The 24,195-nt window shown below is 44.6% G+C and overlaps 1 protein-coding gene across 6 annotated transcripts in view; it reads right to left on the minus strand.

Annotated features, from left to right (window-relative positions):
- Positions 1-24,195, minus strand: part of SLC4A2 (solute carrier family 4 member 2) — a 199,077-nt gene that overhangs the window by 90,043 nt on the left and 84,839 nt on the right. For 5 of the 6 annotated variants that reach the window (XM_030191911.1, XM_030191921.1, XM_030191916.1 and 2 more), the window contains one exon: positions 1,696-1,864. In XM_030191911.1, the coding sequence (XP_030047771.1) occupies positions 1,696-1,864 (169 nt within the window). Of the gene's footprint in view, positions 1-1,695; positions 1,865-18,311; positions 18,359-24,195 lie in introns of those variants that run through there. The other variant, XM_030191934.1, reaches the window with a different exon arrangement.

Here is a 24,195-nt window from a genome sequence, read left to right on the forward strand (position 1 = left end):
AGTGTTGCATGTGTGTGATGCGATAAGAAGCACCATAGATCTGAGGAAGGTGTCTACAAATACAGAAAGCGGCTCTTAACACAGACCCAATTGCAGAAAGGTGGATTTGTTAGTGTTTTGTGTATTTTAGGTAAACATATATAATTGGAATTGTTGGGAACTGAACTTGCATGAAATCGTAATCTTTAGAGTGAGAAAACCCGCCTGCTTGCCTATTTCCAGAACAGAATCTGCTATCATTTTTAAATGATGATGTTGGATCAGTCGTCAGACGTTTGTAAAAATTGTCATCTTGAACCTGTCTCTTGATTTCATCAAGCCCAAAATGCCTTTGTATAACTTTCTGTCACTTGTTAAAACTGAAGTTGTGCTCATGTCCTGCTTATTGATTATGGGGTGTTATTGAATGATTATTCTGACTGACATGATCTTTGCCCAGAACGTCCATTTGTAAAGGAGTGGCATAGCCATGTAATTAATTCATCATTCATCTACAGCTCGACACACTCAGCTAGTCCTTCATCATACAACAACTTCTATGTTCCAACAACTTCCCCAACCTGAATCATTGATGCCTTCCTCCTAGTGACGATGAAGGCTACTACACTTCCTCTTCATGCAACTCAACCACTTGTTTCCCCACACATTCAACACTACTATCCCTTCCTAGGTGTAGTGCTTCAGTGTACGAAGGAAGAGCGGGACTTGGGAGTGATTGTATCTGACGACCTTAAAGCTTTCAAACAGGTAGAAAAAGCGATGGCCAAAGCCAGAAGGATGCTTGGGTGCATAAAGAGAGGCATGACCAGCAGGAAAAAGGAGGTGATAGTGCCATATAAGTCTCTGGTGAGGCCCCATTTGGAGTACTGCGTACAGTTCTGGAGACCGCACCTACGGAAAGATATAAACAGGATGGAGTCGGTCCAGAGGGCAGCTACGAAATTAGTAAGCGGTCTTGAATGCAAAAATTATAGGGACAGGCTTATGAACCTCAACATGTATATGCTGGAAGAGAGGAGGGAGTGAGGAGACATAAATATCTCAAGGGCATTTATGTACAGGAAGAGAGCCTTTTTCAAATGAAGGAAAGCTCTGGAACGAGGGGGCATATGACAAAGTTAAGAGGGAATAAGCTTAGGAGTAACCTAAGGAAGTATTATTTCACAGAAAGGGTGGTGGAGGCGTGGAATGGCCTCCCGGTGGATGTGGTGGAGTCGAGGACTGTTCCAGAATTTAAAAAGGCATGGGATAAGCATGTGGGATCGCGTAGGAAATGGAAGCATAAGGGCTTACAGAGGATGGGCAGACTGGATGGGTCATATGGCCTTTATCTGCCGTCATGTTTCTCTGTTTCTCTATTCCACCCCAGCCACCCTGTCTTTCACTAACTGGAGACACATTTTGGGGGGATTGCTTTATGAGCAGCTGAGTTAGGGTTTCGACAGGAGTTATGAGCCTTTTTAGTTTTGATTTTAATTCTCATTTTAATCTCTCTTTTTTTTCTTTTTGGAACTTTTACCCTCAATTTTTTTCACTCTTCTTTGAATGATTGCTGGCTGTCCTATGCAATATTGTAATGACTCTTCTGTTCTTATTTTGGTAATTATTGTAAACTGCTTTGGTCTGCAAGTGAGTGAATGGAAGTACATCAAATCAGAATAACCTAACCTAATTTCTGCATGGATCCTGACTTACATTCAAAGTCTTCCTCGCTGTAGCTGCGTCCCAGTTCATCCACATTACGGGGATGGGCGTCTAATAGGATCTCTTCAAACCTTTCCACTCCCAGTGCCTTGTTCAGGTCAGTCTCCTCCTCCGACTCCTCAAAACGTGGGGAGATGATGCTGGAGGCCTCTGGCTCAGGCTGCGGAGAAAAAGACAACTGTTACTCAGTGTTAAGCAGGGAACGAAAAAGTTAGCTCAAAGGCAGATAACCAAGCATAAATCTACTCTACTACTCTGTAATGGAGAAGTAGGTTAGAGGTTACAAAAGCAGACTGAAAACCAGGGAAGCTTCTCATATTAACACTCCTTGTGACCTTGGCAAGTCATTTAATTTTATGTAATACATTGATTCCCATGCGTTGTTACACTATTACGGGGTTTACAAAACATACTTTCATAATTATACACATTAAAGAAATAAGACATAAGAAATGCCATACTGGATCAGACCAAAAATTCTATCTAGCCCAGTATCTAACAGTGGCCAATCCAGGTCACAAAATACCTGATAGGATCTCAAAAAGTAACAACATTTCCATGTCACTTACCCTAATGGCTTTACCTCAATAATGATTTATGGACTTTACCTCCAGGTATTTGTCCACATATTTTTTAAAGCCAGCTATGCTAATTGCTTTTACCATATCCTCTGCAAAAAGGATATGGTAAAAGCAGTTAAAATATTTTCTCCTGTTTTAAATCTACTACCACGTAACTTCATGACATGTCTCTTGGTCTTTGCTGGGAGATAGTGAATTAAAGCTTGGGATAGAAGAGAATCAATAATCAATATTAAAAAAATAAAAAGGAGGAGAAGGAGAATTTGTAGGTTTATTGATAAAAATTTGTTTAAATTTCATTTAGCAGAGCAAACATTAGGAGCTTGTTTAAATAGTCTAACATTCTTTTCTCTTAGTTTAAATGTAATTGTTACAGCCCTAGAGTAGACATCCATTTTGCCTTAGATTAGTCAATTCACGTTTACTCGTTTCACTCCACTTAGGATTTTGTACACCTCTATCATATCCCCCCTCTCAGCTGCCTTGTCTCTAAGCGGAAGAGCCCTAATCCTTTTAGCCATTGCTCACAAGAGAGTTGCTCCATCTCCTTATCATTTTGATTGCCCTTCTCTGTACAAAAAACGTAAACACTTACTACGTTAAAATAGCCACTAAAAATAACGGCACTTTCAATTCCTTTCAAAATAAATCCCATTCTCCACATAATTCAGTCAAAGTATTCCACAGCTGGGGTTCCCAAAAACAAAAAAGATGGAACAAGTCAACAGTCCCTCTCGTGAAGAATGAAGGGGCAAAAGAACGGTACTTCAAATTCGTAAAGGTTAGTGTATGAACGACTTTAAACATCATACACAAACATTTATTTATTTTATTTATCACATTTATACCCCACATTTTCCCACATGTTTGCAGGCTCAATGTGGCTTACAATATACCGAAAAGGCTATCGGCAGTCCAGTAGTTATACAAATGCAATAAATTGTGGTAGTCAGAGAGGATAGAAGGAACACGGTATAAAGAGAAAAAGGGTAAAAGGTAAGAGAGTCTAAAATGGTCCATTATTTATATGCTGTTTTGAAGGACTTTAGGTTTTATGTTGGATCCTACTACTACTTAACATTTCTAGAGCGCTACTAGGGTTACGCAGCGCTGTACAAAATTTAAGTACATAAGTAATGCCATACTGGGAAAAGACCAAGGGTCCATCAAGCCCAGCATCCTGTCCACAACAGCGGCCAATCCAGGCCAAGGGCACCTGGCAAGCTTCCCAAACGTACAAACATTCTATACATGTTATTCCTGGAATTTTGGATTTTTCCAAGTCCGTTTAGTAGCGGTTTATGGACTTGTCCTTTAGGAATCCGTCCAACCCCTTTTTAAACTCTGCTAAGCTAACCGCCTTCACCACTTTCTCCGGCAACGAATTCCAGAGTTTAATTACACGTTGGGTGAAGAAAAATTTTCTCAGATTTGTTTTAAATTTACTATACTGTAGTTTCATCGCATGCCCCCTAGTCCTAGTATTTTTGGAAAGCGTGAACAGACGCTTCACATCCACCTGTCCCACTCCACTCATTATTTTATATACCTCTATCATGTCTCCCCTCAGCCGTCTCTTCTCCAAGCTGTATAGCCCTAGCCTCCTTAGTCTTTCTTCATAGGGAAGTCGTCCCATCCCTGCTATCATTTTAGTCGCCCTTCGCTGCACCTTTTCCAATTCTACTATATCTTTCTTGAGATGCGGCGACCAGAATTGAACACAATACTCAAGGTGCGGTCGCACCATGGAGCGAAACAAAGAAGGACGGTCCCTGCTCAAAGGAGCTTACAATCTAAAGAACGAAATGTCAAGTTGGGCAGTCTAGATTTCCTGGGTAGAGGTGTAGAGGTTAGGTGCCGAAGGCGACGTTGAAGAGGTGGGCTTTAAGCAGAGATTTGAAGATGGGCAGGGAGGGGGCCTGGCGTATGGCCTCGGGGAGTTTGTTCCACGCGTTGGGTGAGGCGAGACAGAAAGGGCGGAGCCTGGAGTTGGCGGTGGTGGAGAAGGGTACTGAAAGGAGGGATTTGTCTTGAGAGCGGAGGTTACGGGTAGGAACGTAAGGGGAGATGAGGGTTGAGAGGTAAGGAGGGGCTGCAAATCGAGTACATTTGTAGGTTAGTAGCAGAAGCTTGAATTGAATGCGGTACCTGATCGGAAGCCAATGAAGTGACTTGAGGAGAGGGGTGATACGAGTGTATCGGTTCAGGCGGAAGATAAGACGTGCAGCAGAGTTCTGAACGGACTGAAGGGGGGATAGGTGGCTAAGTGGGAGACCAGTGAGGAGTAGGTTGCAGTAGTCAAGGCGAGAGGTAACGAGAGCGTGGATGAGAGTTCGGGTGGTGTGCTCAGAGAGGAAAGGGCGGATTTTGCTAATGTTATAGAGGAAGAAGCGACAGGTCTTGGCTATCTGTTGGATATGCGCAGAGAAGGAGAGGGAGGAGTCGAAGATGACACCGAGGTTGCGGGCAGATGAGACGGGGACGATGAGGGTGTTATCAACCGAAATAGAGAGTGGAGGTAGAGGGGAAGTGGGTTTGGGTGGGAAGACAAGAAGTTCGGTCTTGGCCATGTTCAGTTTCAGGTGGCGGTTGGACATCCATGCAGCAATGTCGGATAAGCAGGCCGATACTTTGGCCTGGGTTCCGCAGTGATGTCAGGTGTGGAGAGATAAAGCTGGGTGTCGTCAGCATAGAGATGATACTGGAAGCCATGAGATGAGATCAGGGAGCCCAGGGAAGAGGTGTAGATAGAGAAAAGAAGGGGTCCAAGAACAGAACCCTGAGGGACTCCAACAGAGAGCGGGATAGGGGTGAAGGAAGAACCATGAGAGTGTACTCTGAAGGTACGATGGGAGAGATAAGAGGAGAACCAGGAGAGGACAGAGCCCTGGAACCCAAAAGAGGACAGTGTGTCAAGAAGTAAGTTGTGATTGACAGTGTCAAAAGCGGCGGATAGGTCGAGGAGAATGAGGATGGAGTAATGACCTTTGGATTTGGCGAGGAACAGGTCATTACAGACTTTGGATAATGCCGTTTCTGTTGAGTGAAGTGGGTGAAAGCCAGATTGAAGCGGATCGAGGATGGTATGAGAGGCGAGAAAATCAATGCAACGGCTGTGAACGGCGCGTGTTCAAGTATTTTGGAGAGGAAGGGTAGGAGGGAGATGGGGCGGTAGTTGGAGGGACAAGTAGGGTCAAGTGAAGGTTTTTTGAGGAGAGGTGTGACAACAGCATGCTTGAAGGTGTCAGGGACAGTTGCGGTGGAGAGAGAGAGGTTGAGGATTTGACAGATGGGAGGGGTGATAGTGGGAGAGATGGTGGTAAGTAAGTTGGTGGGGATGGGGTCTGAGGAACAGGTGGTGCATTTCGAGGAGGAGAGAAGATGGGCGGTTTCCTCTTCGGTGATATCAGGAAAAGAGGAGAAGGAGGCCTGGGTTGATTGGTTGAGGGAGTGGGAGATAGGATGAAGGGGAGGAGAAGGTTTAGTGGTGAATTCGGGGTTGATCTTCTGGACCTTGTCGCGGAAGAAGTCAGCCAGTGATTGAGGAGAGAGTGAAGGGGGGTGGGGTGGGAGCGGAGGGCACTTTGAGGAGGGAGTTGAGGGTGGCGAAGAGACGACGAGGGTTAGAGCTGAGGGAATTAGTCAAGTGAGTGTAGTAGTCCTGTTTGGTGAGGAATAGGGAGGACTGGAAGGAGGATAGCATAAATTTGTAGTGAATGAAGTCAGTATGGGTGCGAGATTTCCTCATTAGGCGTTCCACCGATCGGGAGCAGGAGCGAAGGTAACGGGTGCAAGGGTTAAGCCAGGGCTGGGGATTAGTGCACCTAGTGGGACGGGAAACAGACGGTGCAAGGGTGTCAAGGGCGGAGGAGAGAGTGGCATTGTAGTTGGAGACAGCCTTGTCGACGGACTCGGAGGACGTGATGGACGGGAGGAGGTCAGAGATACTAGCGGATAAGGTGGGGGGATCAACTGCCTGGAGATTCCTGGAGGTAGTAGTTAGGGTTGGGCGGGACTGAGGGGGAGGGTGATGAAGTGTGAATGTGATCAGGTGATGGTCAGAAATGGGAAGAGCGGAGACGCAGAGATTAGAGGGCGTGCAGGTAGAGGAGAGGACGAGATCAAGACAGTGACCAGATTTGTGAGTAGGGGTGGTGGAGCTCAGTTGGAGGTTGAAGGAGGAGGTTAGGGTGAGGCCTTCCGGAATAGGTTGGTCTTGAGTAATTTCCTAAAGTTGAGATGGTTTTGAGTAGTTTTGGCAGCTTTTGGCAATGCATTGCATAATCAGGTGCTGATAAAGGAAAAAGAGGATTTATATTTGAGACCGTTGCAGATAGGATAATGGAGATTTAGGAATGAGCGAGATGTGCTTGATGTATTCCTGGCTGGAAGATTGATTAGGGTTTTCATGTATCCTGGGGCTTCTCCATAAAGAATTTTGTGGACTAGGGTGCAGATTTTGAGGTTAATTTGTTCCTTTATTGGGAGGCAGTGCAATTTCTCTCGAAGGGGCTTGGAACTTTCAAATTTGGATTTACCAAAGATTAGTCTTGCTGCTGTGTTTTGGGCAGTCTGAAGTTTCTTTACAAGTTGTTCTTTGCATCCTGCGTATATTCCATTACAGTAGTCTCTAGGTGACTTAATACCATTGATTGAACTAAATATCGAAATACTTCTCTAGGGACGAAAGGTTTTAAAAATGACCTGATATTTAATAGGAAGGCTCTCTTCCAACCAGAGAAATATGAAATGCATATTTAACGTCAACGATCAGACATGTAGCTGCACACTGAGTTGATAGTATCTGGTGCTAACTTTCCTGTCACTGCCTGAGTGTTGATTGACTCAGGCACTGTCCCCCAAACCCTTTCCTGAGCCCAAGCCTCCAACCCCCAAACAAACAAAATCCCCAGGAATCCAGTGGAGCGCCACCCACCAAAAAATACAGTGGTGGTTCTGCAGACCCAAGGCTGATCCAGGCCTGACCCCTAGTGAACACTGGCCCTGGTGGTCTAGTGAAATCCTAAGCCCCCCAACCCCTCCATATACCTTTGTCAGAGGCATCAGGAAGCCTACACTCTCCTGCTTCTGGGCCCGCCTGCATCAAAAAGGGGCCTAAGTACCATAAAGGGTACTCCTTATATCAGTGATTCCGAAACCTTGTCCTGGAGGCACCCCAGCCAGTCAGGTTTTCAATATATCCACAATGAATATTCATGAGGTAGAGTTCCATGCAGTGGAGGCAGTGCATTACAAATCTAGATTTGGGAACCACTGCCACATCCCAGGATGCACCGGGCAGGGGCTAGGCACTGCCTTTTTGATGAGAAGAGGGAATAAGTTTCCTCCTGCCTCCGAAAAAGGTATGAGGAAGGGGTGGGGGTGGGGATTTCACTAGACTACCAGGGCCAGTGCTCACTAGGACTCAGGCTCAGCCTGGCCCAGCCCGGGACCCATTGAGTCAGTTCAGCAGGCCTGCTGGACCACCAGGGTATTTTGGGGGGTGGGTCTTGGGAGGGAGTCCAGTGGCTCTTCAGGGATTTTTTTTTAGGTTAGAGGGTTCAGGAGGGAGTCCAGTCACTGGACATAAGCACAAGAGTTGTGCCTATTGCACAGCTCTCATGGGGATGCACCAGGAATGTTCGGACCCCTTTACCGACCAATATCATTTGCACACTGTTAGTGTTGAGCATTGGTCAGCAATTCTGACTCTGTGTTCAGCAAAGTGATGCATGTGGGAAAGAGGAACCCGAATTATAGCTACTTCATGCGTGGTTCCACGTTAGGAGTCACGGACCAAGAAAGGGATCTAGGTGTCGTCGTTGATGATACGTTGAAACCTTCTGCTCAGTGTGCTGCTGCGGCTAAGAAAGCAAATAGAATGTTAGGTATTATTAGGAAAGGAATGGAAAACAAAAATGAGGATGTTATAATGCCTTTGTATCGCTCCATGGTGTGACCGCACCTCAAATATTGTGTTCAATTCTGGTTGCCGCATCTCCAAAAAGATATCGTGGAATTAGAAAAGGTGCAGAGAAGGGCGACAAAAATGATAAAGGGGATGGGACGACTTCCCTATGAGGAAAGGCTAAAGCGGTTAGGGCTCTTCAGCTTGGAGAAAAGGCGGCTGAGGGGAGATATGATAGAGGTCTATAAAATAATGAGTGGAGTTGAACAGGTAGATGTGAAGCGTCTGTTCATGCTTTCCAAAAATACTAGGACTAGGGGGCATGCGATGAAGCTACAATGTAGTAAATTTAAAACGAATCAGAGAAAATCTTTCTTCACTCAACGTGTAATTAAACTCTGGAATTCGTTGCCAGAGAATGTGGTACAGGCAGTTAGCTTAGCGGAGTTTAAAAAGGGTTTGGATGGCTTCCTAAAGGAAAAGTCCATAGACCGTTATTAAATGGACTTGGGGAAAATCCACAATTTCTGGGATAAGCAGTATAAAATGTTTTGTACTTTTTTTTGGATCTTACCAGGTATTTGTGACCTGGATTGGCCACTGTTGGAAACAGGATGCTGGGCTTGATGGACCTTTGGTCTTTCCCAGTATGGCAATACTTATGTACTTAAGATAGTATGTTACTATGGATGGCCGTATGGGACAAGGTTGGCATTTTAATTTGAAAGCAGAAATGTGTTGGTAGCCATTGATGTTGATAAAGCGATGGAGTTATGTGATCAGATCAGTGAGCATGGCAAAGTAATCGTATGACAGTGTTATGTACAGATTAGAGTCACTTAAGAAGTGTTGGAAGACCAGCATAAATAGAATTACAGTAGTCAATCCAAGAAGTAATATGAGCATGTAAGTAGGAGAGGGGGTATCCTGATCAGGCCCAATAACCTAAGGCTGAACTAAGGAGTAACTGAGAGGAGAGTAACTGAGATGGGTGGAAAGGATTAAGCCCCTCCCCCCCCCCCCCGGGAGCAGAGTAGGAAAAAGCTTGTAAAATGAACTTCTAGAGGAAGGGCAGACACGGAGGTCTGGTCCCGTGGCTAGGTAGAAGCCTAGTGGAACAGCTTGCTGTGGAAGAAGTGGGAAGCCACAGCCTTGGATTCTCCTGCCAGAAAGGATAGGTATTGGAGGACTGGTGGGAACTTGAAATATATAAATACCCTAGTATTTATTAAGAGACTATCAACATAGACCGTTATTAAATGGACTGGGGAAAATCAACTATTTCTGGGATAAGCAGTATAAAATGTTTTGTACTTTTTTGGGATCTTGCCAGGTATTTGTGACCTGGATTGGCCACTGTTGGAAACAGGATGCTGGGCTTGATGGACCTTTGGTCTTTCCCAGTATGCCAATACTTACGTACTTATGTAACATAGTAGATTGGAACTGTACACCAAAAGTCTTGAATCTGGCACGAAAACATCTCTCAGCAAAGTGAACTGTTATAAATGAGAAGTTTGATGTTCGGATTATCTGCCTGTTGCGGCGTTTCAGTAAAGTTGAGTTTTGCGTTTAACATAAAACCTGGAGTGGAGAGTTTTCTTGGGAGTGAGAGTGAAACCAATATGCTTTAAGACTATCAAAGTGAATAGGTACAAGTATTTATTTATCTATTTGCTGTATTTGTAGCCCACACTTTCCCACCTATTTGCAGGCTCAATGTGGCTTACATTGTTCCGTCATGGCAATCGCCATTCCAGAATGAGAGATACAAGTGGTATTACATAAAGATCATGAGTGACGTGGAGGGGCATAATCGACCGGTGTCGGCCATCTAGATGGCCGCCCATCTAGATGGCCAGTGCCGCAAAAAGCGGTCCCGAACCGTATTATCGAAAAAGATGGCCGGCCATTTTTCATTTCGATAATACGGTTGGGGCCGGCCAAATGTCAAAGATGGCTGGGTTTGAGATGGCTGGCATCGGTTTTCGCCCATAATGGAAACTAATGCCGGCGATCTCAAACCCGGCCAAATCCAAGGCATTTGGTCGTGGAAGGAGCCAGCATTTATAGTGCACTGGTCCCCCTGACATGCCAGGACACCAACCGGGCACCCTAGGGGGATTACAAAAACAACTTAAAATAGCTCCCAGGTGCATTGCTCTCTTACCTTGGGAGCTGAGCCCCCCAAATCCTACTACTACTACTATTTAGCATTTCTATAGCGCTACAAGGCGTACGCAGCGCTGCACAAACATAGAAGAAAGACAGTCCCTGCTCAAAGAGCTTACAATCTAATAGACAAAAAATAAATAAAGTAAGCAAATCAAATCAATTAATGTGTACAGGAAGGAGGAGAGGAGGGTAGGTGGAGGCGAGTGGTTACGAGTCAAAAGCAATGTTAAAGAGGTGGGCTTTCAGTCTAGATTTAAAGGTGACCAAGGATGGGGCAAGACATAGGGGCTCAGGAAGTTTATTCCAGGCGTAGGGTGCAGCGAGACAGAAGGAGCGAAGTCTGGAGTTGGCAGTAGTGGAGAAGGGAACAGATAAGAAGCATTTATCCATGGAGTGGAGTGCACGGGAAGGGGTGTAGGGAAGGATGAGTGTGGAGAGATACTGGGGAGCAGCAGAGTGAGTTCATTTATAGGTTAGTAGAAGAAGTAGAAGAATCCCCCCCCCCCAAAACCCACTCCCTATAACTCTACACCATTACCATAGCCCTTATGGGTGAAGGGGGGCCCTTAGATGTGGGTACAGTGGGTTTGGGGGGGGGGGGGTTGGAGGGCTCCCATTTACCACCACGTGTAACAGGTGGGGGGGGGGGGGAGATGGGCCTGGGTCCACCTGCCTGAAGTGCACTGCACCCACTAAAACTGCTCCAGGGACTTGCATAGTGCTGTCAGGGAGCTGGGTATGACATTTCAGGCTGGCATAGGGGCTGGCACAAAAAGTGTGGTTTTTTTTGGGTGGGAGGGGGTTGGTGACCACTGGGGGAGTAAGGGGAGGTGATCCCCGATTCCCTTCAGTGGTCATCTGGTCAATCTGAGAGAAAATCAAAGAATGAGCAGGAAAAACACTGTATAATCCTGGGAGAAAGAGGAGAAATAGAAACCGAAGGGTATTTCTTCCTGCACCCTGCAAAATACAAAAAGATCAGAGATCCTGCATCTAAAGTACTGATTAATCTGAGTCAGAATCAGAGCTGGAGATACCAACTCCACTGCCCTGGGTAAATGGCACTAATTTGGATCTGTGGGGGCATCTGCCTGCATGCCTAAATTGTCTTGTACAACCCAAAAGGGCGCATGGCCATGGGAGGAACCCGTATGGCTCAGGGGTGTTCCCAAAATGTAGGCATAGTGTTATAAAGTACTGGGGTTATGTGCCTGCCATGATTTACACAAGTTCTCACGTCCAAAGCCAGGTGTGGCAATCCATGCTAAGTGTTATTATGAAGAGCACTCAGCCTGGAGCGTCCCTTATACAATAGCAATTATATAGTAACATAGTAGATGACGGCAGAAAAAGACCTGCACGGTCCATCCAGTCTGCCCAACAAGATAAACTCATATGTGCTACTTTTTGTGTATACCTTACCTTGATTTGTATCTGCCATTTTCAGGGCACAGACCGTAGAAGCCTGCCCAGCACTAGCCCCGCCTCCCACCCACTAGCCCCGCCTCCCACCACCGGCTCTGCCACCCAATCTCCGCTAAGCTTCTGAGGATCCATTTCTTCTGAACAGGATTTTTTAATTCCGTTACCGTTTTCATCTCCACCACCTCCCTCGTGAGGGCATTCCAAGTATCCACCACTCTCTCCGTGAAAAAATACTTCCTGACATTTTTCCTGAGTCAGCCCCCCTTCAATCTCATTTCATGTCCTCTAGTTCTACCGCCTTACCATCTCCGGAAAAGATTCGTTTCCGGATTAATACCTTTCAAATATTTGAACGTCTGTATCATATCACCCCTGTTTCTCCTTTCCTCCAGGGTATACATGTTCAGTTCAGCAAGTCTCTCCTCATATGTAACGCAAATCCCATACCATTCTCGTAGCTTTTCTTTGCACCGCTTCAATTCTTTTTACATCCTTAGCAAGATACGGCCTCCAAAACTGAACACAATACTCCAGGTGGGGCCTCACTGACGACTTATACAGGGGCATTAAAACCTCTTTTCTTCTGCTGGTCACACCTCTCTCTATATAGCCTAACAACCTTCTAGCTATGGCCACCGCCTTGTCACACTGTTTCGTCACCTTCAGATCCTCAGATACTATCATCCCAAGATCCCTCTCCCCGTCTGTACATATCAGACTCTCACCGCCTAACACATACGTCTCCCGTGGATTTCTACTCCCTAAGTGCATCACTTTGCATTTCTTCGCATTGAATTTTAATTGCCAAACCTTAGACCATTCTGCTAGCTTCCTGAGATCCTTTTCCATGTTTTCCACTCCCTCCCGGGCATCCACTCTGTTACAAATCTTAGTATCGTCCGCAAAAAGGCAAACTTTACCTTCTAACCCTTCAGCAATGTCATTCACAAATATATTGAACAGAATTGGCCCCAGCACCAATCTCTGAGGCACTCCACTACTAACCTTTCCCTCAACCGAGCGAATTCCATTAACCACCACCCTCTGGTGTCTGTCCGTCAACCAGTTCCTAATCCAGTTCACCACGTCGGGTCCTATTTTCAGCCTGTCAAGTTTATTTAAGAGTCTCCTGTAGGGAACCATGTCAAAAGCTTTGCTGAAATCTTAGTAGATTACGTCTATAGCACGTCCATGATTCAATTCTCCGGTCACCCAGTCAAAGAATTCAATGAGATTCGTTTGGCACGATTTCCCTTTGGTAAAACCAAGTTGTCTCGGATCTTGCAACTTATTGGCTTCCAGAAAATTCACTATCCTTTCCTTCAGCATTGCTTCCATTACTTTTCCAATAACCAAAGTGAGGCTTACCGGCCTGTAGTTTCCAGCTTCTTCCCTATCACCACTTTTGTGAAGAGGGATAACATCCGCCATTCTCCAGTCCCACGGAACCTCTCCCGTCTCCAAGGATTTATTAAACAAATCTTTAAGAGGACCCGCCAGAACCTCTCTGAGCTCCCTCAATATCCTGGGGTGGATCCTGTCTGGTCCCATGGCTTTGTCCACCTTTAGATTTTCAAGTTTTTCATACACACTCTCTTTTTTTTCCTGGTGCCTTAATCAATCTTGCTGTATGTGCTCTTTGGATCCACTTCCATCAGCTTGACTTGCAAACCCAGTTTGGGGCTTCCCCATTTATCGTGATGATAATTAATTCCAGTCACCCACTGCTGGAAAAACTCACTCTTGATGCATCATCGGTTGAGAATGATTAACCTGTTTCAAGCTTGCATTTTCCCACCAAATTACTGGAGAAAACTGCAGTACTGTGAGCAAACCAATACCTCCTCCCCTCTGGTTTTTACTACATGGAGTATCCCAGAGATCTTTTTAAATCCATTAACTACAATTGTCCAAGACATTGATTTTTCTGTTTATTATTACACTGATGGCATACTGTTAAATCATGCTACTGACTCCTTTGTTACAGCTACAGTTAAATTAACATTTGATCTACCACCAAAAAAATACAAATATAGTCAGAAAAGAACTCCATAATCATGATAGGCCTATCCTAACGCATACACTCCATAAAAACAAAAGTAGAAAAACCCTAAACACTTTTCAATACTACCACATATTGCAGATCCGTCAATATATATCTTTCACAAAAAAAGATATAGCGGAATTAGAAAAGTTCAAAGAAGAGCGACCAAAATGATAAAGGGGATGGAACTCCACTCGTACGAGGAAAGGCTAAAGAGGTTAGGGCTGTTCAGCTTGGAAAAGAGACGGATGAGTAGAGATATGATTGAGGTCTACAAAATCCTGAGTGGTGTAGAACGGGTAGAAGTGAATGTATTTTTTGAAAGAGTGAAAAATCAAAACACCAGGGGAAACTCAATAAAGTTACATGGAAATACTTTTAAAACAAATAGGAGGAAATATTTTTATACAAAGAATAGTTAATCTCTGGAACTCGTTTCTGGAGGATGTGTTAACAGTGGTTCCTGGAGGAAAAGTCTATAGTCTGTTATTGAGATAGACATGGGGAAGCCACTGCTTGCCCTGGGATTGGTGGCATGGAATTTTTGCTACTATTAGGGTTTCTGCCAGGACTTGAGACCTGGATTGGCCACTGTTGGAAACAAGATATTGGGCTAGATGGACCAATGGTCTGACCCTGTATGATTATTCTTATGTTCCCCATCTGGTTGAATATCAAACGCTAGAATAAAAAAAATGAGTCTTTAATAATCTCTGCATGTATTGACTTTGGAAGATTATTCCTAAGGACAGGAGCCAACCAGAAAGAAGTAGTAGAATGTTCCAGATACTTCACTGTTCCAGCACCATCTAACACTGGTTTCTTTTTGTTTTTTCAGAACATTTCCTAGCCTTAAATCCATATCAAACGTTTGCAATGTGGTTTACAAATTGTCTTCCACCTCTGGTATTTGCCCCTAGTCTACCTGGGACCTCCACTCCTCTTGTTAATTCTTTTAAGTATTTCAGAGTACTTTTGCTCAATTACTTTTCCTTTGAAGCTCTTTTGCCCTACGTCAACTTAGATCAGTTGGGATGCTTTGGCTCAATGCACAACCTTGTGTGTACTTGTGCTTTCAAGACTTGACTATTGTAAGTATGTACTGATGGGGCTGTCTCAGTTTACGAAACGACTTCAAAATGTACAAAACACAGCAATTAGGATACTCTGTCATGCAGGAAAATTTGATTCACGTCTCTCCTTTGTTTATTCATCATCACTGTATACCGGTGCAATCAATTTATACCATCTTGAATGACTTGGTATATAAACTTTAATAAATAAATTTAATATAATTACCATAATTCACAAGTCGCTTTACTCAAATGCACCTTTGCAGTTAGGCCCTTATAAACCCTCCAGACACCTTTGCTCATCCAGTGAGCTGCTTCTCTCTCTCCCTGGACAGCACTTACCACTCAGCTTTTTATTTTCTTTGTCTCCACGAGTTAAAAGTAGAGCCGTATTTACTAAGTTTAAGGTTTTTTTTTGTTTGTTTTTTTTACACACAGACCTCTTTTGTGGGACTGGCCAGGGAAGGAGGTACTGTACATTGTATTAACTACTACTACTTATTTCTAAAGCGTTACTAGACGTACACAGTGCTGTACACTTGAACATGAAAAGACAGCCCCTGCTCGACAGAGCTTACAATCTAATTAGGACAAACAAGAGATAAGAGAATATTAAAGTGAGGATGATAAAATAAGGGTTCTGAACAAGTGAATAAGGGTTAGGAGTTAAAAGTTGCATCAAAAAGGTGGGCTTTTAGCTTAGATTTGAAGATGGCTAGAGATGGAGCTTGACATACCGGCTCAGGAAGTCTATTCCAGGCATATGGTGCAGCAAGATAAAAGGAACAGAGTCTGGAGTTAGCAGTGGAGGAGAAGGGTGCAGATAAGAGAGATTTACCCAGTGAACGGAGTTCCCGGGGAGGAATGTAGGGAGAGATGAGAGTGGAGAGGTACTGAGGAGCTGCAGAGTGAATGCACTTATAGGTCAATAAGAGGAGTTTGAACTGTATGTGGAAACGGATAGGAAGCCAGTGAAGTGACTTGAGGAGAGGGCTAATATGAGCATAACAACCCTTGCGGAATATTAGTCGTGCAGCAGAATTTTGAACAGATTGAAGAGGAGAGAGATGGCTAAGTGGGAGACCTGTGAGAAGCAAGTTGCAATAGTCTAAGCGAGAGGTGATAAGAGTGTGGATGAGGGTTCTGGTAGTGTGCTCAGAAAGGAAAGGGCGAATTTTGCTGATATTATAGAGAAAGAAACAACAGGTTTCAGCAGTCTGTTGAATATGTGCAGAGAAGGAGAGGGAGAAGTCGAAGATGACCCCAAGGTTACGAGCTGATGAGACAGGAAGGATGAGAGTGTTATCTACAGAAATAGAGAATGGGGGAGGAGGAGAGGTTGGTTTAGGGGGAAAGATAAGAAGCTCAGTCTTGGTCATGTTTAGTTTCAGATGGCGCTGAGACATCCAGGCAGCAATGTCAGACAGGCAGGCTGATACTTTGACCTGGATTTTGGCTGAGATTTCTGGTGTGGAGAGGTAGATCTGGGCGTCATCAGCGTAAAGATGATACTGAAAATCATGAGATGAGATCAGAGTACCAAGGGAAGAAGTACAGATGGAGAAAAGAAGACAGATCCCTGAGGTACACCAAATAGTAAGGTATTAAGGGGACCTTTTACTAAACGGTTGCCATGCGGCAACCTGGAACTACTGCTGGCTCAACACGATCGCCGGTGGTGGTTCCGCCTTGAGCACGCGCCATTTCTGGTGCTGCGGAAAATAGTTCCATATTTTCTAGCGTGATGCTGTCTGGTTACTGTAGGAGCCCTTACGGACACCTCAATGGGTGGCGGGCGGTACGTGCTCCCCCCACATGACCATGTGGTAAGAATAATCTTTCCGCATGGCCATGTCTTTTTTAGGGGCTTTTTACCTGCTGCAGTAAAAAAGGTTCTGGCAAGCGGCAAAGACGGCCCCTGCCACCACCGCAGGGTCCTTTTTACTGCAGCTTGGTAAAAGGACCCATAAAAGCGGTATATTAAGTGCTAATTAAACCATAATGAGCAGGACATAGGCAATAGACAATTACAAGACTACAAATATTCAAGCCACAATACATATTATGACATTGTAAGTAGCATACCATCGAAACACAATAAAACATCGTAATTAACAGCATCGAGAGTAAGTGAAGGTGGGGGTGAACCCTTGGCCTTCCCACCTCAGAAAAAAATGTTGCCAGAGATTGAACCAAAAATAATAATTTTATTATGTGACGACCAATTAATAACACTTGTATCTTCACTCCCGAAATGGCGATCGCCATGATGGAACAATGTAAGCCACATTGAGCCTGCAAATAGGTGGGAAAATATGGGATACAAATGCAATAAATAAATCAAATAAAAACAATCCAACACTGCACCTAAAGGTTTGCTGTAGTACATAGACTCGTTGGCGTTTAATTTCATCTCAATCCTGATTGTTCTCAGAGATACCAAGGTTGTTAAGTGACTCTCCAGATGTTGCGAGTCCTAATGCAGGCGTTTTTGCCAAAACACGGACCCGGATCAAGTCTATTTATTACAACAAGCCTTTTGGTGCAGTGTTGGATTGGTCTTCACGTAATAAAATTATGATTTTTGTTCAGTCTCTGGCAACATCTTTCCGAGGTGGGAAGGTCAAGGGGTCCACCCCTACTTCTTTGCTGTTTTGTGGCCTTCACGTAGGGGTTAATCCTTTTTTTGTTTTGTTTGTAAGTGAAGGTGCAACATACAGAAATTAAGATAGAGTAATGGGAGTTAGATAGAGGTAAGGAAAAATTGCATGTGACGTCAGAAAAGGTGCATGAAAAAGTCTTTATGTTACAAACATATATGTTAACTCCTCCCTGGTAGGGAAAGGAAAGGTGATGGGACTCCATTTCTGTGGTTATAATCAAAGTGGTTTACATATTATATATTTATTGTGTACCTGGGGCAATGAAGGGTTAAGTGACTTGTCCAGAGTCAGAGGGAGCTGCAGTGGGAATTGAACCCAGTTCCCATGATTCTCAGGTCACTGCACTAACCATTAAGCTAGGCTGGACTGTGCGTAATTTTGTGTGTATATTGTCCGACCAATAATGTTTCCTGCACCTCGCAACTGGGCTCTCTCTCTCTGCTTCTACCCCTGCTGGTGCAGATGAATGGACGGACAGACGGACCGACCTGGGATTCCTTCATCAGTACAATGAGACCAGTCAGCTGCCATTCACAGACAGGAATCGGTTCTGGTCTCCTGTCCTTTCCTTCATCAGCCTATGTCTGAATCCTGGACCCTCTTCTTTTCTCTGCAGATTTTTTTTTATTTCCCTATTGAGTATTTCACCATTATTTTTTACAACACTTTGTGCATCATTTTGTACAAATTCTTGAGCTTCGATCCAAAGTGCAGTGGCAGAGTAGCGATCTCTCTTACCTCAGTCATGCTGCAGGAGTGTCAGGAACAGGGTCTCTCCTTTTCTGTTGCAGAGATTATAGCAGGGAGCAAGTGTGTCCTGTCAGAGAGCTGTCCGCAGCCTGATCTAGCCTTGCGTCCTCTAACTCTAGAGTTGTAGCTGTGATTAAGGTGAAATCTGTAGGACACAGCCCCCCCCCCCCACCCAACCCCCTTTTGCCTTCCTATAGTGCTGGTACCAGGATTCAGGCCACACCAAATATTGACTGTGGAGCTTTTTTATGTGGCTATCTGCAGAGAACCAGGGCGAGAGATTAAAGGAAAGGACGTCAACTCAAGGAGAGGGATAACGCTATGCCTGAGAGGAAGGTCAACAGCTTTCACCTTCAGACCCCAGCTCTGCATCCAGCAAGAAGGGAACGGCTCCAATTTGATGCTGGATAGCAGACTGGGACAATCTGTCCTTCCCCTGACATCAGCACCTGCACCTGCCACAAGCAGCATCTGACCACAGCGAAAGTGTGTGAGAGCAGCAGGAAAGAGGAGCAGGAGCCAGAGGGAGCACTTAATGTGAGGCCGAGGCAAGGAAAGACTTCAGAACACAGGGGAAAAAAACAAAACAAAACTCTGAATAATCCTGGGAAAGAGGAGAAATACAAAGAGAAATGCATTTCCTTCCGTACTCTGCAAAGAGATAAGAGATGCACATTTCCCAAAACTGAGAGAGAAAACCAAAGAATGAGCAAGAAAAATATAATCCTGGGAGGAAGAGGAGAAAAAGAAAGAGAAATGCATTTCCTTCCATACTCTACAAAATACAAAGAAATGGGACTTGATATACTGCCTTTCTGAGGTTTTTGCAACTACATTCAAAGCGGTTTACATATATTCAGGTACTTATTTTGTACCAGGGGCAATGGAGGGTTAAGTGACTTGCCCAGAGTCACAAGGAGCTGCAGTGGGAATCGAACTCAGTTCCCCAGGATCAAAGTCCACTGCAGTAACCACTAGGCTACTCCTCCACAAAGAGATAAGAGATGCACATTTCCCAAAACTGAGAAAGAAAACCAAAGAATGAGCAAGAAAAACTCTGTATAACCCTGGGAGGAAGAGGAGACACAGCAGCAGCAAAAGCAAAACAAGTTGTATCCTGCCACAAGAAATGTGAGTTGAGCAGGGACAATGCAGACAAGGAACAGTTACATAAGTACATAAGTAATGCCATACTGGGAAAAGACCAAGGGTCCATCGAGCCCAGCATCCTGTCCACGACAGCGGCCAATCCAGGCCAAGGGCACCTGGCAAGCTTCCCAAACGTACAAACGTTCTATACATGTTATTCCTGGAATTTTGGAGTTTTCCAAGTCCGTTTAGTAGCGGTTTATGGACTTGTCCTTTAGGAAACCGTCCAACCCCTTTTTAAACTCTGCTAAGCTAACTGCCTTCACCACTTTCTCCGGCAACGAATTCCAGAGTTTAATTACACGTTGGGTGAAGAAAAATTTTCTCCGATTTGTTTTAAATTTACTACACTGTAGTTTCATCGCATGCCCCCTAGTCCTAGTATTTTTGGAAAGTGTGAACAGACGCTTCACATCCACCTGTTCCACTCCACTCATTATTTTATATACCTCTATCATGTCTCCCCTCAGCCGTCTCTTCTCCAAGCTGTATAGCCCTAGCCTCCTCAGTCTTTCTTCATAGGGAAGTCGTCCCATCCCCGCTATCATTTTAGTCGCCCTTCGCTGCACCTTTTCCAATTCTACTATATCTTTCTTGAGATGCGGCGACCAGAATTGAACACAATACTCAAGGTGCGGTCGCACCATGGAGCGATACAACGGCATTATAACATCCTCACACCTGTTTTCCATACCTTTCCTAATAATACCCAACATTCTATTCGCTTTCCTAGCCGCAGCAGCACACTGAGCAGAAGGTTTCAGTGTATTATCGACGACGACACCCAGATCCCTTTCTTGGTCCGTAACTCCTAACTTGGAACCTTGCATGACGTAGCTATAATTCGGGTTCTTTTTTCCCACATGCATCACCTTGCACTTGCTCACATTAAACATCATCTGCCATTTAGCCGCCCAGTCTCCCAGTCTCGTAAGGTCCTCTTGTAATTCTAGTCCTGTCTGGGCCCTGCAACTCTGGTCTTGCTGTTGATATCACTGTTAATTTACACATTTCATGTACTGTTCCTCAACAAAACATTAAAACTTGTTACAATAATATGGATAAAATCCAAATTAGTTACTGTTAAAACACACAAAATGATGAGACAGCGGGGAAAAAGCAATCAGAAAATACAAGAATCAAAGGTAAAAACATGAAAATTAAAATACAAGCTAGAATATGTACAGTGCCCAGTCCAACTAACCACATCCTAGAGGGAACACCATGAAGTTAAAAATGTGTTTGCCTCCTTCAACCCCACAGTACATAACAACATAAGAACAGCCATACTGGGTCAGACCAGTGGTCCATATAGCCCAGTACCTGGCAGAAACCCAGTTAGTAGCCACATTTCATGCTACCAATCCCAGAGCAAGCAGTGGCTTCTCTCAATAGTGGACTATGGACTTTTCCTCCAGGAACTTGTCCAAAAAATCTTTTTTAAATCCAGATACATTAACTGCTTGATTTTCCCAGAAATAAGCAGTGGATTTTCCTAGTCCATGTTAATAATATTTTATGGACTTTTCTTTTAGGAACATGCCCACCTCTTCAATGCTGCGTTCGGCACCTAACCCTTACCGTTCAGTGAATCCAGACTGCCCCAATTTGACTGCCCCTATCGGACCGACTGTTCACTTGTCTATTAGATTGTAAGCTCTTTGAGCAGGGACTGTCTCTCTTTGTTAAATTGTACAGCGCTGCGTAACCCTAGTAGCGCTCTAGAAATGTTAAGTAGTAGTAGTAGTATGTCCAAACCTTTTTTAAACCCTGCTACACCCACTACTTTTACCACATTCTCTGGCAATGAATTCCAGAGTTTAATTACATGTTGAGTAAAGAAATATTTTCTATGGCTTGTTTTAAATTTACTACTTTGTAGCTTCATTGCGTGCCCACTAGTCCTAATATTTTTGGAAAGTGTAAACAATTCACGTCTACCCTCTTCACAAAAGTGGTGATAGGGAAGAAGCTGGAAACTAGAGGCCGGTAAGCCTCACTTTGGTTATTGGAAAACTAATGGAAGCGATACTGAAGGAAGGATAGTGAATTTCCTGGAAGCCAATAAGTTGCAAGATCTGAGACAACATGGTTTTACCAAAGAGAAATCGTGCCAAACAAATCTCATTGAATTCTTTGATTGGGTAACTGGAGAATTGGATCATCGACGTGCTATAGACGTAATCTACTTAAATTTCAGCAAAGCTTTTGACACGGTTCCCCACAGGAGGCTCTTGAATAAACTTGACAGGCTGAAGATAGGTGAACTGGATTAGGAACTGGTTGACGGACAGACGCCAGAGGGTGGTGGTTAATGGAATTCGCTCAGATTAGGGAAAGGTGAGTAGTGGAGTGCCTCAGGGATCGGTGCTGGGGCCAATTCTGTTCAATTTATTTGTTGCATTTGTATCCCACATTTTCCCACCTAATTTGCAGGCTCAATGTATTTGTGAGTGACATTGCCGAAGGGTTAGAAGGTAAAGTTTGCCTTTTTGCAGATGATACTAAGATTTGTAACAGAGTGGACACCCGGGAGGGAGTGGAAAACATGAAAAAGGATCTGCGGAAGCTAGAAGAATGGTCTAAGGCTTAGCAATTAAAATGCAATGTGAAGAAATGCAAAGTGATGCACTTAGGAAGTAGAAATCCACGTATGTGTTAGGTGGTGAGACTCTGATACGTACAGACGGGAAGAGGGATCTTGGGGTGAGGATCTGAAGGCGACGAAACAGCGTGACAAGGCAGTGACCGTAGCTAGAAGGTTGGTAGGCTGTATAGAGAGAGGTGTGACCAGCAGAAGAAAAGAGGTGTTGATGCCCCTGTACAAGTCGTTGGTGAGGCCCCACCTGGAGTATTGTGTTCAGTATTGGAGGCCGTATCTTGCTAAGGATGTAAAAAGAATTGACGCGGTGCAAAGAAAAGCTACGAGAATGGTATGGGATTTGCGTAACAAGATGTATGAGGAGAGACTTGCTGACCTGAACATGTATACCCTGGAGGAAAGGAGAAACAGGGGTGATATGATACAGACGTTCAAATATTTGAAAGGTATTAATCCGTAAACGAACCTGTTCCGGAGATAGGAAGGCGGCAAAACTAGAGAACATGAAATGAGGTTGAAGAAAAATGTCAGGAAGTATTTTTTCACGGAGAGGGTGGTGGATACTTGGAATGCCCTCATGAGGGAGGTGGTGGAGATGAAAACGCTAACGGAATTCAAAAATGCGTGGGATAAACATAAAGGAATCCTGTTCAGAAGGAATGGATCCTCAGAAGCTTAGCGGAGATTGGGTGCCAGAGCCGGTGGTGGGAGGCGGGGCTAGTGGGTGGGAGGCAGGGCTAGTGCTGGGCAGACTTCTACGGTCTGTGCCCTGAAAACGGCAGATACAAATCAAGGTCAGGTATACACATAAAGTAGCACATATGAGTTTATCTTGTTGGGCAGACTGGATGGATCATACAGGTCTTTCTCTGCCGTCATCTACTAAGTTACCCTTTCCATTCCACTCATTATTTTACAGACCTCCATCATATCTCCCCTAAGCCGCCTTTTCTCTAAGCTGAAGAGCCCTAGCCGCTTTAGCCTTTCCTGTTATGGAAGTCGTCCCTGTCTTCACTTGATTCCAGGGCCCTGTTCTTTCCTGGTTCTCCTCCTACCTCTCGCTTCGCACATTTAGTGTACACTCTGGTGGATCCTCTTCCACTTCTATCCCACTACGAATAGGTTCTGTTCTCGGTCCTCTCCTGTTCTCTATCTACACTTCTTCCCTTGGCTCTCTGATATCATCCCAAGGCTTTCATTACCATCTCTATGCTGATGACTCCCAAATCTACCTCTCTACCCCCGAAATCTCAACCACCATCCAAACCAATGTATCAGCCTGCCTATCTGATATTGCTGCCTGGATGTTTCAACGTCATCTAAAACTTAACATGGCCAAAACCGAGCTTCTCATCTTTTCCCCTAAATCCACCTCTCCTCTCCCCCCTTTCTCTATTTCTGTGGATGGCACTCTCATTCTCCCTGTCTCATCAGCTCGTAACCTTGGGGTCATCTTCGACACTTTTCGCTCCTTCTCTGCTCATATTCAACAGATTGCCAAAACCTGTCGTTTCTTTCTCTATAACATTAGCAAAATCCATCCCTTCATCTCTGAGCACTCTGCCAGAACCCTTATCCACACTCTTATCACCTCTCGCCTAGATTATTGCAACCTGCTTCTCACCGACCTCCCACTTAGCCATCTCTCTCCTCTTCAATCGGTCCAAAACTCTGCTGCGTGACTCATTTTCCGCTAGAGTCGCTATGCTCACATCAGCCCTCTCCTCCAGTCACTTCACTGGCTCCCTATCCATTTCCGCATTCAATTCAAACTTCTCTTACTGACCTATAAGTGCATTCACTCTATCGCTCCCCAGTACCTCTCCTCTCTTGTGTCTCCCTACGCCCCCCCTCGGGTACTCCGTTCTGTGGATAAATCTCTCTTCTCCTCTACTGCTAATTCCAGACTCCGTTCCTTTTATCTCGCTGCACCTCACGCCTGGAATAGACTTCCCGAGCCTGTACATCTAGCCCCGTCTTTGGCCGTTTCCAAATCCAGGCTAAAAGCCCACCTCTTTAACGCTGCTTTTGACTCCTAACCACTACTCTCTTGCCCTCTACCCTCTTATCCCCACCTCTTTAATTCCCTTACCTCTTAGTTGTTCTGTCTGTTTGCCTGTC

This window comes from Microcaecilia unicolor, chromosome 1, assembly GCF_901765095.1.
Source record: "Microcaecilia unicolor chromosome 1, aMicUni1.1, whole genome shotgun sequence".
Classification (NCBI taxonomy): domain Eukaryota; kingdom Metazoa; phylum Chordata; class Amphibia; order Gymnophiona; family Siphonopidae; genus Microcaecilia; species Microcaecilia unicolor.